We start from the raw sequence: 19477 nt of genomic DNA on the forward strand, positions 1-19477 counted from the left end.
CGATCATCAAGGGGCCCAACTGGTTGGTTAGCAGGCTTCCTGCTTCTGATGTACTTAAAAAACATTTTATTATTACCTTTGGAGTTTTTGGCTAGATGTTCTTCAAACTCCTCTTTGGCTTTTCTTATTACACTTTTGCACTTAATTTGGCAGTGTTTATAGTCCCCATTATAGTCTTGGCCTTCACAGCATCCTCTGGCAAAGAGTTTCACAGGTTGACTCTGCATTGTGTGAAAAAATACTTCCTTGTTTGTTTTAAACCAAGGGATGTCAGTAAAATGAAAGCCTAATTTAATACTTTGCATTTCAGGTGCTTTAACTGTTTTTCCTTCTTTTCTGTATCTTTAATAAAGAGTTAAAAAAATAATGGTGCGTTTGTTATGCTACCAAGGTCTCTGTACACCAAACCTCAAACCATGTCTAATATAGTTTAATGTTGACCAATGACACGATCATGCTGCCACCTTTGACTTTTGGGGGGCATTTATTCAATCTAAATTAATACAAGAGTCACTGGGCCCTGAAGGTTTCTCATCCCCTGGCTTAGACCACAGTATTTCTACAGCCTCCTGCTCTTGAGATCTGACATTGCGGTAGAAGATAACAAGGTAATTCCAAGTGGTTTTGTTTTTAAATTCCGTTGGACCCATTGACTAGGGAGCATGAACTGTATGAAAAGTGGATTTGTTACTCAGCTGCCTTTTGGGGGCTTTTAGTGCCCGGGCCACCAGATCGGTGCACATTAGTTCACTTTTTACTGGGCATAATGTAATCGATAATCCCCTATCAGGGAATCGCTGCTTTGAGGGAAGAATGTGACACTTTCTCAAAGAGGAAAACCAAGGATACTAAAGAAGTGAGTGACTGTGGTTTGGCACTGTAGAAATACAACATAAGACCTTGTGAAGGGAGATAGTGGAGAAATCATGCAGAGAGCAGACTCAGCAGAAACTGCGGGAAGATGCAGATTGGTGGGAGGAGCTGAGAGTTGAGGGGAGAGAGTTCATGAATATTTATTTATTTGCTCTCTAAAAGGCTCCAAGTGGTGAACGGCTAACTCAGAGAAGAGGAGAAGTCTAGTAGAGCTGCCGTTGCAGAGACCAGCATCATGGGGAGAGCTGCACAGCAAACCCTCCTTGCTTTACTCTGTCTAGCAGCAGCGGTTTGTAAGGCTGAGGATGAGCCACAAACAGGTGAACAAATTGTGGGGTTTGTTTTTCAGCCTGCTCTAATTTAGAGCTGGTGAGAGCGATCTGTAGGGTCTGAGGGCCTGTTTTCAATAGGGAAATTCTCACCAGTGTAAATACCTCAGTGTGGTAACAACAGTGTAAGCCACTAATGCAGAAGTCTTGCACCAGTGCAACATGGAGTTTGCACCAGGGTCACCACAGTGGCGCTGCTGCCTTAGTGTTAGCTGCCCTCGATTTGCTGAGCTTATTTACTACTGGAATTTTCAAAATATTTGGGATCCTGTATCTCGCGGAAATGTCACTTATTGATTCATTTCTTTACTCAGGGGTGAAGTCAGAGTGCTGTGGAATTCCTGGACCCCGAGGACCTCCTGGACCTCGTGGACTTCCAGGTATGTTCTCCAGAGCTGAGTGAGACTCCGCTTTGGATGGTGATGCCTGAAACATTCTGGCCACCCTACAGATCTCTTCCCCTGTGGTGAGAAGTTGGGCGTCATCATATTTCTGTTCTGAAATCATGTCCATTTCCTTTTCTCTGCCCTGATAGTGAATTGGGCATGGGGGGAAGGGGATAGGGAATATCAGTGAAGTACAGAGCAGATCACAAAAGCTAGTGCACTATTGGATAGGGGGGCAGGGATGATGGGAAATGGAACGTTGGCAGTTAGATTGTTTGGGGGGTTGATGGGAATTAGTCCCCTGGGGTCACTAGAATGGCCAGTGGGGGGTCACTGCTCTCACAACCACATTTCACCTCCAATTTCTGCCGTGCTGCCACCTTCTCCTCTCTGGAGACATCTGCTCCAGTCCTGCTCCTGCCTCAATCCCGATCCTCTCCTCTGGCACCTTTCCCGCCACCCCCTCAGGCTTCCCCTCCCTCTTTCACCTCAGACCTGTTCCTGGCCTCCTTTCTGCTGCCTTGGGAACACTTGTTCCATCTAAAAACATCACAGCCAACGGTGAGCGCCTCCTCTCCCACTCTTCCCGTCTCCTGGTTCTCACAGAGACCTGGGTTTATGGCTCCCATTCTGCCTCTATGGACACCTTGTGGTGGCCTTTTCCTCTTCCATTCCTCTCATCCTGAATCCTCCTGCAAACACAGGGGTGGGACATTAGTCTGTGCCAGTCCCAACTCTACCACCTCCCACCCTCAGTCCTCCCTCTCGTTCTTTCTCCTCCTTGGAACAAAGCTCCATTGCTGTGGTCTGTCACCCACCTTCCTTCCTCACTTTACTTCCTGCTCTTCCACATGTCACAATCCTCCCCCATCATCTTTGGTGACATCATCTTCCATGTCGTTGTGTCTGGCCCCCGGACTCCCTTGTCTGAGCTGCAGCCCCGGATTAGCTCCCCTCTCACCAATATGGCCACTCACTCTGGTCTCCTCCACATACTGCATCCTCTCAGGTCTCTGCATTGCTTGTGGTGATCAGCATCTCCCGCCTGACCTTTCTGGGACTTCCAATCCATCGGTATCCACAAATTCTCTTCTACTCTCAGCTCCCTTCCCTTGCCTTTTCTTCCCTCCCCTCCAGTGACTCGTGCAGTGATTCCTTCCACCCACTTAGGGTTGCCAGGCGGCTGGTTAAAAGGGATCCTGGCCAGTCTGGTCAGCACTGGGTTGTTAAAAGCCCAGTCGGCGGCCCAGCGGGGCTAAGGCAGGCTCCCTGCCCTCCCTGGAAGTGCCCAGCATGTGCAGCCCCTGGACACAAGTGCAATCAAGGAAGCTCCGTGCACTGCCCCTGCCCTGAGCACCAGTTCCGCGGCTCCCATTGGCTGGAAACCGCGGACAATGGGAGCTGCTGGGGTGGTGCCTGCCGGCAGCACACACCACACAGAGCCACCTGGGTGTGGCCGCACCTGCACCTAGGAGCCAGACACGCTGGCTGCTTCCAGGAGCAGCGCGGAGCCAGGGTTGGAGAGCCTGCCAGCCCCACTGCGCCACTGACCGGGAGCTGCCTGAGGTAAGCGCTGCCCGACGGAGCCTGCACCCCCACCCCAACCCCTGACCCAGGTTGGAACCCCCTCTTGCACCCTAACTCCCTCCCAGAGCCTGCATCCGCTCCCGCACCCAAACTCTCTCCAAGATCCCACATCCCCTCCTGCACCCCAACCTCCTGCCCCAGCCCTGAGCCCGCTTCCACACTGCAAACTCTGCCCCCAGCCCTGAGCCCACACTGCAAACTCCTGCCCCAGCCCTGAGCCCGCTTCCACACTGCAAACTCCTGCCCCAGCCCTGAGCCCACACTGCAAACTCCTGCCCCAGCCCTGGGCCCACTTCCACACTGCAAACTCCTGCCCCAGCCCTGAGCCCGCTCCTGCACCCAAACCCCTCATCCCCAGCCCCAAACCAGAGCCCGCATCCCCAGCCAGAGCCCTCACCCCTTCCACACCCCAACCTCCTGCCCCAGCCTGGAGCCCCTCATGCACCCTGAACCCCTATTTGTGGCCCCACCTTGGATCTGTGCCCCCAGCCGGAACCCTCACCCCCTCCCACACACTAACCCCCTGCCCCAGCCCAGTGAAAGTGAGTGAGGGTGGGGAAGGATGAGTGACGGAGGGAGGGGAACTGGAGTGAGTGGGGGTGGGGCTCAGGGAAGGGGCGAGGCAGAGGCGGGGCAAGGGTGTTTGGTTTTCTATGATTAGAAAGTTGGCAACCCTAACCCCACTCCTTCCGCCACCCTCATCTCCTTGGCTCCCCTCTCCCATGTCAAGGCCCATCCTGCCAACTCCCAGCCCTGGGTTACCCCCAACACGTCCTCCTCCACCCCAGTTCTCATGAGATTGAGCGTCTCTAGCACAAGCTCTGGGACCAGGCTGAATTCCTCCACTACAAATTCACTCATTATTCCTTCAGTTTTCTCTTCTTTGCAGCCAAATAGTTTGACTTCCCTCCTCTTATCCAACCCCACACCAGCAGCCCCTGCTGCTTTTCCACCATCTTTGCCACCCTCCTTTAACTTCCCCCCTCCTGCCACCCTCCTCCCTCTCCCCACAGGACCTTGGCACTTTCCTCAACCAGAAAGATTCCATGTGACCTTTTCCACTAGGCTCCCTGGACTCTTCCCCATCACCAGCACTGAGACATCCTGCTGGCTCTGCTCCTCCACACATCTGGGGGTGGCAGAAGGACTCCAGCAGTTGCCCTCTGGAGAAGGGGTCAAGACCTGAAATTAGGGGGCCATATTTTCCCAAAGGGAAAATGAGACACCCCCTGGCTGATCCAGCCTGAGCCCTCCCTGCCTCCTGCCCACACGGGGCCTGCCGGAGGTCCCCCTTCCCTCCCCAGAATGTGGGGTTGGCCCCAGACCCCCACCCTGAAGGCCACTATGTGTCCCATTTTGTCAGGGACCATCCTTTTTTAGGCCCTGTCCTGGCTGTCATAACTTTTTTGGGGCGGGGGGAACTCGGGCATGGAGGTAGCAGGCCTGCCGTGGGCACCCGTCTGAGCTGCTCTCCTAGGTCTTCCTTCAGCGCAGGCAGGGCCGGCTCCAGAGCCCAGCGGGGCAAGCACCTGCCTGGGGCGGCCCTTTCCCGGGGGGGCGGCAGGCTGGGCCGGCGGACCTGCCGCAGTCATGCCTGCGGGAGGTCCACCGGAGCCCCGGGAGCAGCGGACCTGCCGCAGGCATGACTGCGGAGGGGACGCTCGGCCGGCGGCTCCAGTGGACCTCCCGCAGGCATGACTGCGGCAGCTCAACCGGAGCCGCCGGACCTGCGAACCGCCCGCAGCTGCGGGAGGTCCAGCCGAGCCGCGCGACCAGCGGACCCTCTGCAGTCATGCCCGCGGGAGGTCCGCTGCTCCCGCGGCTCGGGGGCGCCTCCCGGGCATGACTGCTTGGGGCGGCCAAAAACCTAGAGCCGCCCCTGAGCGCAGGGCAGCATTGCCACCCCCACCCCCGCACGTTCCTCTGCGCCCCACTAGGGGTCCCACCCCACTTTTTTGGCAAAGCTGTTCATTTCTCCGGTTTCTCTTGCCAGCTGATGATCAGTTGGCAAGAGCAAACGGGACAAATGCCCAGTTTTGTCAAAAAAGTTGGGTTGGCCAGGACAGGGCCTAAAAAAGAACTAAAATGGAACATCGGGTCACCCTACCTGAAATGGCTCCTTTCCTGTGATGGCTCCTTTCCTGGGACACTGGCAGTGAATGCTCAGGGGCCGGATGAAGGCTTTCTGTTTGCAAACCGACCACCAGCCAGCACTGAAACCATTTGTCATTGGCCTTCCGTTTGGCCAGTTTTGCAAGAGCTGAGAGAAGGGGCTTGATCCTGTATTCCTGGCTCCGGGGAAATCCCCATTACAGTCAGTGGGGGATCTGAGGACCAGGGCAAGGAAGAAATTTAATTCTAATTTTGAAATCTGGCTTTGGGGAAGGCATGTCGGAATTGGCCCGTATCCTCATTTTAACCCTAACAAATAATTCCCTGTTGTCATATGCAGGATAATAACTTGGAGTCTTTTGTGTCTGTAGGAATAAGTGGTCCTCCAGGGTTCCCTGGTATTCCAGGATTACCAGGGGTAAAAGGTAAAATATTAATTCAGAATCTTTTGTGCTTTTAGGCTCCACTGTAATGGCAGGAGATCCTGGGCCAAGAGGGAAAGCACTAAAGAGCAGAGGGGAACGTTGTGAGTTAAATATCCAGGGGAGGTTTTTAGACTGCGTGGATCTTCCCAAAAGTGCCTGCACAAAGGGGTGGGTTCTCTTCTCGCTTACACTGGTGAACACTCCAGCTGGAACCAGTCGGGTACTGGTGTAACAGAGCGTGTCCCTCTCTGCAGCTACCCAGCTCCGCTCACTGCTGTGGAGCAGTGGTGAAGGCACGGCTTTGCCTCACCCCCAGTGCACAGCCCTAGACAGCTTCATGTCTGAGCACCTCCAGTGAGTGGATTGGGCCAGTCTCTGAGAAGGGTAACTCCTGGGTCCTCTTCAAGGGTAGCTCTGTGTCCCCCAGGGTCTCCAGCTGGGACTGTGCCTCCTGGAGCTCCTGCTAAGGTGGTGTGTCTGCGCTGTCCCCTGTGCTGGACTGTGCCCAGGAGGAGCAGTGGCACCCATGGAGCCTGGATTCTTTCTCACACCCAAATAAATTCATTGAACCTGCTTCTGATTTACCCCAGGGTCAGAGCTCAGAATCAGGTCCATGGTATCTAAGCCACAATTAAGTCATCACTGCTCATTCTTTTAATTATTTCTTTTCAAACAGGAGAACCAGGAGATTTGGGCTTCCCTGGAGCCGCAGGTGAGAGCTTTGGGATACATCTCCTCCCAGTTGAGCTGTGCACGTCCTTTGCTATCGCTATTGATCTGCCCTGGAATGTGCTCAGATACTGTGATGATGAGTGGCAGTATAAAGTCCTTATAGACAGAGAGACAGATGTCCCCTTACACACCCCTTTACGAGAAAGTTAGCATTAGAAGAAAAAACAAAATACATAGGTATGAAAACCAGGAATTAACCAGGCTAAGTTGATACTTCCTGCATAACATAGCCACTCAACCCTAATTCTGCCTCCTTTGAGGCCTGTCCTGAGAAGTTCCTCATACAGATCCCACCACAGTACTGTATCCTCAGCCTTTTTGTCCAGTGATCTCTGCCAACCAGCTGCAAATGCTCCCTGAGTCATAGTACTGCCCAGAGCACAGTGAGGAACTGCGGGAACAGGAGGGCTGATTTGCAAATGTGGTAGACACAGAGGAAATGGCAGATTTTGCTAGGGCCAGGCAAGGTAGTGGTCTATTCCCACTTCCTATTGCCATCGCCAAACGGGCAGAGTTAAAAATCGAACCCTAATTTTGAAATCTGGACTGGTGAGCGACCTGTAGAAATTGCCCTTCCCCCCTCCCTCTTCCTTGTTCAACCCTAAAATATCATCCCCTACTTACAGCTGTCAAATTTTAATTCTGAGACTCCTGTGCTTGTAGGAATGCCTGGTCCTCCAGGAGAACGAGGGAGACCTGGACTACCAGGACCACCAGGGGCGAGAGGTAAAGAGCAGAGAACAACTTTGTTCATTCAGCATGTGATTAAATAGCAGGAGAGATCCTTAACCCATTTGCATCTTTCTTCCATGGCACCTTTCCCCAATGCGTATCCTAGAGGGGTAGGGTCTCCTCTCAATTACAATGGCGTATAACTGTTATGAAATCAACAAGGTTGTACTGGGGTAACCAAGAGGAAAACTGATCACTAGGGAATCTCGATTCTGAGCACTCCCCCAATCCGTGCGATTACCAGCCTAATTCAGGGGTGAGTCTAGGTAAGGGTGAAGCTACACTTTAAGTTTGGGGTGTAGCCCCCAGCTGGAGGAGGTGCTAGCTCTGATTGTGTTAGTATGGTAATAATAGAGAGCAGCTGCTGCTGCTGCACATGCGATGGGCGAGGCTAGCCTCCCTGACTACGTGCCCATGGTCTGAGATGGGCACGTCCTCAGGGCAGCTGGTCGCTCCTGACGCTTGTGCCACTGTAGCTATGTTCTATTTTAGTGCACTAGCTTGATCAGAGTTAGTGGGTCTGTCTCCTTGACCTGGGAATCACACCCTTAGATCGAAGTATAGACGTACCCTAAGGCTAATAAGGGAGTCTAAACTGGTGTAACTCACAACTCCCAGCTCCCTTTACACCAATTTAGACTCACACTCATTTACCTTCCCCGAGAGTGGGGCCCAATGTAGTAAAAATCCAGACCTGAGATTCTCCATTAGGGCACCTCCGTGTGGGCCAGAAATGGTGTAAGAGGGGCTGGGTTTAGCTGTTTTTAGTACAGTGTCATGAAAAGCCTGGGCCGTGTCTACACTGGCAGTGGCACCATTGCTAGAAACAGGTACAATGGTTTTTTTGTAGCGAAGCCCCGAGTGTGTGACACTCCCTTACACTCAGTATAGCTTACACACCTTTACACGTTACTCACTTTGGCCCTACCTTACCTCTTATTTCCAAAGTGCCCATCACCATTGGGCCAGATGTGCCCAGCCTCTGGGCAGTTGTGCAAGTGCAAGGGAAGGACGTTAAGTGTGCAACCCACTTTTTCTGCTCTCAGGCTTCCATGCAAGAGGGACAAGGACCCTGCAGGCTTGGGTGACTCTGGGGTGCTAACATTGTACAAAGGTGGTGGGCTGGACTATGTCCTTCCCTCCCCTTCACACTGGCCAGAGGTTATGCATATGCTGTGTCACCTTCATGGGTGGAAGAGCAAGTGGACTCTTAAAGGTCTCTGGGGCCCTGCCCCTCCCTGACGTACATGGAGTTCCACCAGGGCAGGACTCCACGCTGCGCCCAGTTCAGGGCAGTACCTGTACAGGAGAACTGAGCTCACAAATACCATATCTCGGATTATTTTTCTGTGATCAGGAGCAAAAGGTGATCCTGGGAGCTCTGGACTGAAAGGTGAGAGACTCTGGATAAGAATGTGAGTAACTGGGGACCACAATCTCTCTCCCCCCAATCCACTCTCACTTACTGATATCATGCCAAGGCAAGTGCAAATGTTTAAAGGGAAAATGCTTGAAGCTGTGTTTTTTGTCCACTGGGCTCTGTTGTTTATCCAGGTTTCATACTTTCTATTGTCCATGGTTCTTCCAGCGATTCAAAAACAACACTCCCCCAAATTGTGTGTCTCTTTGTTTTTATACTAGTCATTTGCTTGGCACTTTTTTAAAGTAGAAAATCAGCCTGAGGCATCATAACATGTAGGGGAGCTTGGCTGTTCACTGCTTGAGCTACTGGAGCGGGTCTGTTAGTAGCTTATGATGTCTTGTATTTCCTACATGCATCAGCCTGGGAACACATGGCCCCAATTCAGTAACTTCAGCTCATGCACCCAGCTACACGGTGCTCTCAGGCTGAAAAGGAAGTAGTGAGAATTTTCAGGTGTTAAGTCACAGGATGTAGGACCCAGATTCTCTTCTGAATATTAGCCAGACATGACGCTAGTTTCTGTTATCCTGATTGCACAGCCTGGCAGGGTCTGTTCAGCCACCACTGATGTGTGAATGAACTTCCCCTATAGCAGTGCATTGAAGAGAGAATATTTATTTTACTAGATAATTCGTTGATTTGTACAAATCTTCCCATCCTGGGCTCAATCCTGCTCCCATTGCCGTCAGTCGAAGTTTTGCCGTTGAGATCAGTGGGAGCAAGGTTTGACCTCCTCTGGCTCAGCCAGTTTGCTCAGTGTGTTTGCATGTGGACTGACCGTTGGGTTGACTGTTTTGTCTGTTAATTTTAAGGGCACAACACGTGAGGTGCTCTGTGTCTCCTGTCACATGCTGAACCCATCCCCTATTCCCACAGGAGCCAATGGGAGGTGAAGGAGCTTATTGCCTGAAAGCACTGGGCCCCAAGCCCGTATCAGGGCAGATCTAAGCTAGTCAGCTGGTTTGCAATGGACACAGGTTAAACAGGACACAGTTAAGGCAAACTCGGTCCTTTCTCTCTGTTTCATTGCTCCTGTCTTACAAATCAAGGTGAGAGAAACAGAGTTGAAACCCTAACTGTGTCTTCTTTAACTATTTTTATTTTTATTTTTATTTAAATGATTGGCTTCCTTTTTTTAAATATCTCCATTAAACATTTCCACTTCCTTCTATAGCTAAGCTGCTGTCTCTTTCTAACTTGGCATTTTTCTTTCTTTGCCTCTGAAACATTTTGTCTGAAATAAATAGACAGAACTATTGAACTGCAGGAGTGAACAGCTGTTTAGAAACAACACACTGCTGTGCTTGTGCTCCCATTTCACTGCCTTTGTGTTCCTTTTCCTGCACAGAGGAGGAGCTGGCGGACCTGCTGTGTAAAAAGGGTGAGTGTTTACTCTAATGGCAGGGGAAACGGACCTTACCTCACAGGGCAAGGGGCATGAAAACTTCCTTCACTTCGGTAGAAGAAGTTCTATCCTTGCTAGCGAGACTGGATGACGAGGCGGGGCAGTTACACACACCTGCTGCTAATGACAACGGGCCGACTCCTGCATCCCTTACCCAAAAGAATACTCCCAGCAGCAAAGTCACTCACCCGAGTCAGGCAGGCAGGATTTGGCCCAGCGGCTGAGAACAGATGATCCAGCTTCAAAGGCCGTGGGAGCCTATTTTAGGAAAGGTGGTGGTCGCATTTCCAGTGTGATGCTGAAAAATTAATTCCCACAAAGACACTTAAACTGTAGTGACATTGTTTTTCAGTGGTAGCCAGGGTTTCTGTAACAAACACATGAAAATGCTGGGTATGTAAAACACGGTTACGCTTTGTCTGGTGTGGATATACACAAAAATAATCAGTGTAGGGCCTGAGCCTGAGAACAGTTAATTGTCATAAGAAGTTGCCTTTGCCTCAGTAAAACCATCCAGACACAGTATAATTTACTGCTTTAAATGCCCCTCTTGCCCAGGCCCGAGGAGCTGCAAGGAGCTGTTGGCCAGAGGGAACACCCTGAGCGGCTGGTACACGGTTTACTCTTCGGACTGCACTGCCATAACTGTGCTGTGTGACATGGCCACGGATGGAGGGGGATGGACTGTAAGTGAGACTAGAGCGTAGTGAGCCTCACCAGGAGCCCTTGCGTAGAACAAGTGTGTGTGTTTCAGGATGGCAATTAGCTCTTGCCTAGTTTTTCACCTGCACATGTATAGTCTGAGCCAATGAGATGACACACAGGCTTGAAGTTCAGCATGTGTGTCAAGGTGTCACCCCCACTCTGAACTTTAGGGTACAGACGTGGGGACCTGCATGAGATAACCCCTAAGCTTATTTAGCAGCTTAGATCTAGTAGCTGCCACTCCCAGAGGAGGGCAGGTGCTCAGATCTCAGGGCCAGGATTTTGCCACCATGAGTGTGGAGGCCACAGGTCAGCTCTCCACTGGCTAGTCCAGACAGAGTTAGAAGAGCTCCGAGCCCTGCAGCCAGCTTGGGCTCTGTCAACTGCAACGTTCAAATACTTGTTTCAATGACCCGGAGAGAGCTGTAATTTTCAGTACGTTCGATTCAGTTCCCATCCCTGACAGGCTGCTGTGGATCGGAGCCAACCCGCACCTCTCCCACTGCTGCAGTGTGGGACACAGGCCCCTGAAATGGGGGGTGCAATCAGATCATTGTCCCCCCATTGTGCGCCTTTCAATATCCCCTTCCCCCAAAAACTTCCCTGAGCTCCTTCCAATTCCCCTAAATATTCCTTCATTTCTCTCACAGCTTCCATCTTTCCCTCCTTTGTCCTCAACACCCCTCACGTCTTCCTGCACTATCTGTGTCCCACACTGCAGAGCTGATAGGTGTGGGGAGAGCCTAGGGGGTGGGCCCTCACCCCTGCACATGGGGTGGGGCTGTCTTGCCCTCGCTTCTTACCCCACATCTCCCAGCTCAGCAATGTCTCCTCAAGAAGCTGCCTAAATCCTTCTACAGCAGCTACCTGGTCAGAGCTCCCTGTTCCCATCGCCACAGGTCACAGGTGGTCACCAGGTGGGCCAGGACACAATGTCGCTAGCAAGAGTCTAAATGCCGTGTCTCGCAGGCACCACCATTATAGAGGTGAGCCAATGTGATAGCCAGAGGGAACTTGTCTACCCCATCTTGGCTGCCACGACATTGAGGGATTGGCTGTGAGGATGGTGGGACAGCCGGACAAAGCCAGAAAAGCAGTTGAAATGCTGCATCTCCCGCCCAATTTGGGATTGTGGTTAAGAAATATGTCCAGGCCTTTGTGTGTGAGAGAGGTTTGGGGATCCAGTTTTGCCCCAGATCTATAACTTGGCAAAATTAGTTAAGCCGCGTGGATACTGATTTCTTTCATACCTGTATGTGCTCCTTGGTGATATGGATGGTAAATCAGATTTAAGAGGGGACTAAATAGACCAGAGGTTCTCAACCAGGGGAACACAGAGGTCTTCCAGGGGGCACCCAACTCATCTAGATCAGTGTTTCTCAACCTGAGGGTTGCGACCCTCTGAGGGTCACAGGAAAGGTTTAGGGCATGGGCGGTGAGTATGATCGGCAGGGGGAGGCTGTGCCTCTCCAAACAGCCTGGCATGGCCCGGGCCAGCACTCGGATCGTGCCACCCAGTGCACCAGGGTCGGGGGCCGGGTGGCCACAGCAGGGGTGCTCTGGGTTCCTGCAGGGGAGGGGGCAGGAGGGGAGAGGGAGGGGCGGGGCCTCACACACAAGGGGAGGGGGTGGGGGCTAGCCTCCCCCAACGGCCAGGTCACCCACTGCCTTTGGTTTAGGCGGGGGTCACGAGTGCAGGCCCTGCATTAGGGGTGACAAGCAATATGCAATTGCCTGTGGCCCTACGCCACTGGGACCCCCGCAAAGCTAAGTTACATGCTTCAGCTCGGGCGTCCGCATTTTTTCAGTAACAGTGGGCTGTGAAACTTTTGTATTTTTATGTCTGATTTTGTAAGCAAGTCGTTCTTAAGAGAGGTGAGACTTAAGACATATCAGACTCCTGAAAGGGGTCCAGTAGTCTGGAAGGTTGAGAACCACTGGAATAGACCGTTAGTGGAATTGCTGCTTGCTGGCCTGAGACATGGGCTTGCATTTAGCTTGGTACCTTTGTTCAGATTATTTCAAATTACATTTTTCCTCCTGAAGAAGAGCTCTGTGTAGCTCAAAAACTGTTTCTTTCACCACAGACGTTGGTCCAATGAAGGGATTGCTTCACCCAGCTTGTACCTCTAATATCCTGGGACCAAGGCAGACACAACAACACTGCAAACAACTTTTCCTCCTTTCAGCCCAATGGCAGAACTAAATATCCTGCTATGTTTTATATGGGCTGTCAGTCTCATCCATCACAATTCAACCATTACCATGTGCCCAACCCCTTTCAGGGTGATCAGTCCTGATGGGATCAGAGAGACGTATATTAGCAATTACTCTGTGTTACATTAAACATTTGTTCAGTGTGATTGAAAGCAAGTGACGGGTCAGTCTGAAAAGTGTTCAGTGCAATGGATTGACCTGTTGTTTTCTGCTGTTTAGCTGTTCTCACATATCCAAGATGTACAGCACCATGCGCATAACAAACTGAAACATTTTCTATACTTTTTTGATTGTGACTCTGAAATCTACGAATGAGACCATCCTGCAGCACAAATTCTAGCAGCCTGTCTGCGAATCCAAGTGGGTCTGTGGCTCCTGGGTTGCTAGCGAATGGCTATAGTTTTTAAAGAAAGAAAGGAACACAAGCAACGCAGTGTTTCAGAGGGTTGTTTTTTAAATTATATTAAGAAGGATCTTGCTAATGACTTTAATTATATTGGACCAAATCTTAAGGTCCTTACTGAGCTTCTATTAGGGGAAAGTCCAATTTTCTTCCATGGGATTTTTCCATTATTAAGGGCTGAGTAAAAACTCAGGAAGGACCTCAAGATTTGTTCATGGGAAAGGCTTTCAGTTTCACCCTTCTCACCAGCTGTTCCTTTCTCAAACAGCTGATGACAAGGATGTCAAAATTATGGTGTACATTTTAAACTCTTTGCATAGATCAGGGGTTCTCAAACTCTGGGTCGGGACCCCTCAGGGGGTCGCAAGGTTATTACATGGGGGCTCGTGAGTTGTTAACAGCATTTATAATGGTGTTAAATATATTAAAAAGTGTTTTTAATATATGGGGGGGGTCGCACTCAGAGGCTTGCTATGTGAAAGTGGTCACCAGTAAAAAAGTTTGAGAGCCACGGGCATAGATATTCCCACATATTCTGATTAACCATAGTGCGTATTATGCTGACAACTTGTCCTTGAAGAATGGAAGACCTAAGCAGCTATTCACATATAACTAAAATTATTGCAACCATCTTTTCACCTAAGGTTCTCTAATTTCTTGGCAGGTTTTCCAGAGACGGGCAGATGGTTCAGTGGATTTTTTCCGTGACTGGGACTCATACAAGAGAGGTTTTGGCAACCAGCAGATGGAATTCTGGCTGGGGAACGACAACATTCACCTGCTGACATCTCAAGGTAAGAAATCACAGATGCCCTCCGTTTCCTTGGTAACATGGCACAGAGTGATGATAATATGGTAGCTTTATGTAGTGCTTTTCATCTGTAGATCTCAAAGTACTTTTCAAAGGAGGGTAAGTATCATTAACCCCACTTGGTGAATGGGGATTTGAGGGAAGCAGAGATGAGGTCATTAGAAGAGCCATGATCAGGGGCGGCTCTAGGAATTTGGCTGCCCCAAGCACGGCGGCATGCCGCAGGGGGCACGCTGCCAGTTGCCGGTCCCGCGGCTCCGGGGGACCTCTTGCAGACGTGCCTGCGGAGGGTCCGCTGGTCCCACGGCTCTGGTGGAGCATCCGCAGGCATGCCTGCGGGAGGTCCACCTGAGCCGCGGGACCAGCGGACCCTCCGCAGTCATGCCTGCGGAGGGTCCGCTGGTCCCACGGCTCTGGTGGAGCATCCGCAGGCATGACTGCGGAAGGTCCGCCAGAGCCACCTGCCGCCCTCCCAGCAAAATGCCGCCCCAAGCGTGCGCTTGGCGCGCTGGGGTCTGGAGCCGGCCCTGGCCATGATGAGGACCATATCTAAGTCCAAGTTGTGCATCCTGTCCACTGGACTATGCTGGTACACACTAGCTGTAGTGAAACTGCTCCCAGACTCACCACTGGCTGCTTCTGACCCACAGAAACCTGCAAGGAAAAGTTTCGGGACTAACAAGGACTATCTGTTGAACCATCAGCGTTAAGACAGGAGCTGAAATTGTCCCTTGCTGCTTTGTCAGTGGACTGGTACCGGCCGAGGCCATAGAGAGATGGATGCTATAGATTCTGATCACTTAGCTGGAGCGCAGATGTTAGCTGTGAGCACTGTTTGCTAATGGACAGGAGAGATGGGGGCATGAAACTAGGTTATTAAAGGCATCCCGGGCTGAGCATATGGGGATAGGCTGGTGAATGAATGATGTAATAAACCCAGATGCTGAAAAATGTTAGTGGAACACACGGAATTGCTGATATTCTTCCTGGTTTTAACAGGAAATAATGAGCTGCGCATTGACCTCATGGATTTTGAAACCAAGAAGTATTTTGCCAAGTACAAATCATTCCAAATTTTAGGAGAATCTGAGAACTATAAGCTGATTCTGGGAGACTTTCTCAGTGGCACGGCAGGTAGGTGCTGGCTGGGTTTTACTGGGATCACAGCTAAGAAGGAATAGCAAATTCAGCTGAGATGTGCTGAAGTCTGAGGCAGCAAAGTAAATTCCGCCCTGTCTGCACAATCTGAATTTAGCCACTTAGAGAAGCACATACTCAGGTTCAGAGACAACACCTGAAAGTTCTGTCCCAGGCCCCTATTGGGAAGATGCCACCTTATGTGCCAGTAGGTTAACGAACAGGATTCCTGGGCATCCCCCACACACATTGAGAACATGCTCTGAAATCTCCGACAGCTGGGTTCATTTGGGGGCAGTGAAATGCCTTGATGAGGATTCTCCAAAAGGAAGAGGAAGAGCATCATCTCCTCTTCTTCTCCCAGCAGGATGGAGCAGCTGTTCAGATCTATCCCTCTGATTACCCTGTGGGGTAATGAGCACCTCCCCTCTCTCTCCTTCCCAGCAGTTCTCCCATGAAGGCAGGGAGGGAACATCATCCCCTTGGAACATGGCTCCCAATTTCATTCACCACTGAGGACCCATGACACTGGCACCAATCACAGAAGTGCTCTTAGATCAAACCCACAGAGCAGGAGATACATCCTATGGTCATTGCTGTGCTAGCTTTGCCAGGGCCCAGGGTCAAACCTGAACCTGTAGTGGTGGGTTTTGGTTCTGCCAAGAGCCACGGACCCAGACTGGCTTCAGGTTTCTATATTTTCCATCTAGCACCTCCTGTCACCAGCCCCAAGGCCAAATCCCAAGGCCCTTACCCAGCCCAAAGTGTCAGGCCACACTGAGATCAATGGGATTTTGGGTGAAGGAGGTCTGAGTAGAGAGCTCAGGAACAAGGCCTCTCTTTAGAGGGGTTTGAAAGTTTTAGCCCAGTTTTGGCTTGAAATGTGGCGAAAAAATATCCCTTGGATCTGAACAACCAGAACTTGGCGGGTAGTTTGGAACTGGACTTCATAGCTGGACTCATCTCTATAAAGGGATGAACCAAAATCCCTGATCCAAACTGCCTGAACTTGGGGAACATTTGGATTTGAAGCCAAAGTTTTGTGATTTGTGCCATCCTGGTTCTGACACTAGCGGTAGAGCTTAGGGGTAGTTTTTGGGTGTCCAGATATTTGAACATAAACCCCCAGTGTAAGCAAGACTGAAGGGGTCATTCTCGGAGCATTGTTGTAAAAAGTTTCCTCTTCCTCTCCATTCCTGAGAGGCCTCCAGAGAGGAACAGCAGCCTCCCCGCTGCACTTTGAGGGGTTGGGGGTGCCCACAAGGGGAGTGAGCAATCCCCACACTGGAAGGCCAGGCCCTGCATTTGGTAGACTGAACTACAGGGAGGGAGGCAGTGTGGACTAGTGGATTGAGCACTCTGTTGGGATTTGGGACAACAGAGTTCTAGTCTTGGCTCTGCCTCTGGTCTCCTGGGACCCTTGCACAAGTCACTTCCCCTCCCTGTGCTTCAGTTTCCCCATCCATAAAATCAGGATAACGTAACTCTCTTTGAGGTTTGCTGAGATGAAAAACACAATAGGAGAGCTAGTTATTATTGTGTTACAACTTGGGAGAAAGCTACATCTCTTTGTTACAGGTGATGCCTTAACCTACCATAGGAACATGATGTTTTCAACCAAAGACCGCAACAATGGTCTGAATTCAGTTAACTGTGCTGAGTCCTACGAGGGGGCCTGGTGGTTCAATGACTGCCTACAGTCCAACCTGAACGGGAGATATTTGCCGGGAGAACACGAAAACCCTCGTCACGGTGTGTTCTGGAGCACAGGGAAAGGGGACCGATATTCCCTTAAACTCTCTGAAATAAAATTCAGGCCTGTTTAGCAGGGTGAGGGAACAGTTGCATGTCCTTGTCTCACAGAAATCATTCCGCAGCTGGAAGTTCCTGCTGGAAATAAAGCTATTCCCCAACAGTAAACTTTGTGTGAGTGGGATTTGTTCTTTGTAGTGGAGACAAAGATCTTGTGTTGTCCCTCAGCCTCCTGTTCTCTGGTCCCTGAACAAAGAAGCATCTGGTAATATTCACCGGAATGAACGTTGCAGATCTGTTTTAATCATCCCCACGCTCCCCTTTAGTCCCTTCTCCCAAACACACGCACACCCGTTGATGTCTGTTTCTGGGAAGCAAAAGTGTGGTGACTCCTCAAGTCTGTATTTGCTCCAATGTTTAGTATTTCCAAGTTTGGTGCTCACATGGCCATTAAGGCAGCTCTGCTGTGGATTGGGCGCTGTGAGGAGGAGGATTTTTTGACAGAGGAGCAAGAGATTCTCACTATTACAGCACAGAATCTTTGCTACAGACACTGCAGCATGCGGCTCAGAATTGATGAAGGGAGTTACACTGGAGCCGAGGTAGGAGGTGTGTGGCTTCTGGCAGTGAAGCAGAACACCCTAGAAGGTAGGACAGCAGGGCTGCCTCTGCTAGCCACACCACCACGTAGGAGGCATATGTCAGAAATTATTCTCTTTCTGGCACCCCTGCTGCTGCTGGAGGAGACCCACAGTCGATACTGTACTGAATCAGGGAGCAATGGGAAGGAGATTTAAAAGGGCCAGTTTTACTGTCCCTGTAACTAATAGCAAATACCCCAAGGATGTCCATGGAGTGGTGGTTCGTGTTCTCGCCTGGGGCATTGTGGGGCATTGAGAGCCAGAACCCTGCCACCCCAGGGCTGACAGCCAGAACAGTCAATGGAGTGTCTACACTGACACTGCATCAACTTAACTACACTGGCCTAAGGACTATGCCTCTCATGGAGGTGGTGTTATTAAATTGGTATGGCAGGCGACTTACATCAGTGGGAGCAACATTGTAGTGTAGACACAGAGCTAGGGCGACGTAAGCTGCCTTACGTCTCCATAACTCTGCAGTGTAGACCAAAGGCCGTGGCTACCACACTTAAACTCACCAATAATTCAAACTCACATAAGCAAACAAAAAGCTAAAAACTTTATGTAAGTGTTTGAATAAAGAAAAATATACAAGCAATAAAAATATTAAATGATTTGAGGTATTAATGCTTTTTAATTAAAAGGTAATAATTGGAGATATACCAATCTCCTAGAACTGGAAGGGACCTTGAAAGGTCATCAAGTCCAGCCCCCTGCCTTCACTAGCAGGACCAATTTTTGGCCCAGATCCCTAAGTGGCCCCCTCAAGGATTGAACTCACAACCCTGGGTTTAGCAGGCCAATGCTCAAACCACTGAGCTATCCCTCTCTCCTTGGAAATTATTAAAGATGATGCTGGCAAATACACTATGTCACATGACCACAGAGTCCCCAATGTTCCTGACCAAAAGTGTCTCCTCCCCTCAGTTCTGACTGTTCCCCACGTCTCAGGACCCAGGTGGTGCATGTGGGGACCCATTACAGGTCTGTAAGCAGGGCCGGCTCCAGGGGTTTTGCCACCCGAGCACCTGCTGAAATGGTGCTGCCAGTCTTTAAAGCTTGGAGCCCATGGGTTCAGCTGCAGGCAGGTTGGGTCTCTGGATCTGAAATCCCAGCTCTGGTGTGGGCTGCTGCGGGGCCAGCAGGCTGCAGGCGGTGGCAGGAGAGAGGAGCTGTCTCCAGTTGCCGGCAGGAGGAGCAGCTTGTCCCCTCCTGGGGCTTTTCTGCAGGTTGAGGTCACAGACAGGCCAGTTGTTGGGCCTGGAAGTTCTGCACTGGCTGGCTGCGGGGACACCTCCTTTCCTCGCCTCTCCCTGCCTGGGCTCTTCACGTGAGGGAAACTGGGCTATTCACAGCCTCCATCCTGCTTTCCTGGGCCCCAGGGGCTCTGCCCTGTTCACTGATGGCTGCCTGGCTGTCTTCTGCCCTCGAACGGGATGCTGGGGGCTGCTGTTGCCGCCCCTCCTCCCTTCGGTCGAGGGAGGAGGGCTGCCAGAGTGACTGGTGAAGTTGCTTCCCCTTCCCCTTCCCTCCTGCTGCTGGGGGAAGTCAACAGTGCAGGGCTCTGCCGTGGAGCTGGCAGGGGCCCCAAAGGAGTGTCTCTTCCCTTGGAGCACAGCTCCCCAGCTACACACGAGGAGGGGCTGTGTGTCACCGTGGGGTCATCAAGGCCAGATTAATGCATTGGCAAACCAGGCATGTGCCTAAGGCCCAAACGCGGCAGGAGGCCCAACATGTTGTTTTGTTTTTTACCATGAGAGGCAGCCGGCCAGGCCAAATTGGAGTGAGTGGTGGTGTGACCAAGTCA

At 51.1% G+C, this 19477-nt stretch overlaps 1 protein-coding gene across 3 annotated transcripts; it reads left to right on the forward strand.

Annotated features, from left to right (window-relative positions):
- Positions 1-1040: 1040 nt before the first annotated feature.
- Positions 1041-17197, forward strand: LOC123352307 (ficolin-1-like). 3 transcript variants are annotated; one of them, XM_044992186.1, is made up of 11 exons: positions 1041-1193; positions 1517-1582; positions 5659-5712; positions 6389-6424; positions 7108-7170; positions 8534-8569; positions 9948-9980; positions 10563-10690; positions 13994-14123; positions 15140-15274; positions 16856-17197. In XM_044992186.1, the coding sequence occupies exons 1-11, from the start codon at positions 1109-1111 to the stop codon at positions 17101-17103; spliced, it is 1014 nt and encodes a 337-aa protein (XP_044848121.1). In that variant the 5' UTR covers positions 1041-1108; the 3' UTR covers positions 17104-17197. The 3 variants fall into 3 exon arrangements, with proteins under 3 accessions (XP_044848121.1, XP_044848122.1, XP_044848123.1); XM_044992187.1 differs by having other exon boundaries at positions 8543-8569; XM_044992188.1 differs by lacking the exon at positions 8534-8569.
- Positions 17198-19477: the final 2280 nt, after the last annotated feature.

This window comes from Mauremys mutica, chromosome 18 (assembly GCF_020497125.1).
Source record: "Mauremys mutica isolate MM-2020 ecotype Southern chromosome 18, ASM2049712v1, whole genome shotgun sequence".
NCBI lineage: Eukaryota > Metazoa > Chordata > Testudines > Geoemydidae > Mauremys > Mauremys mutica.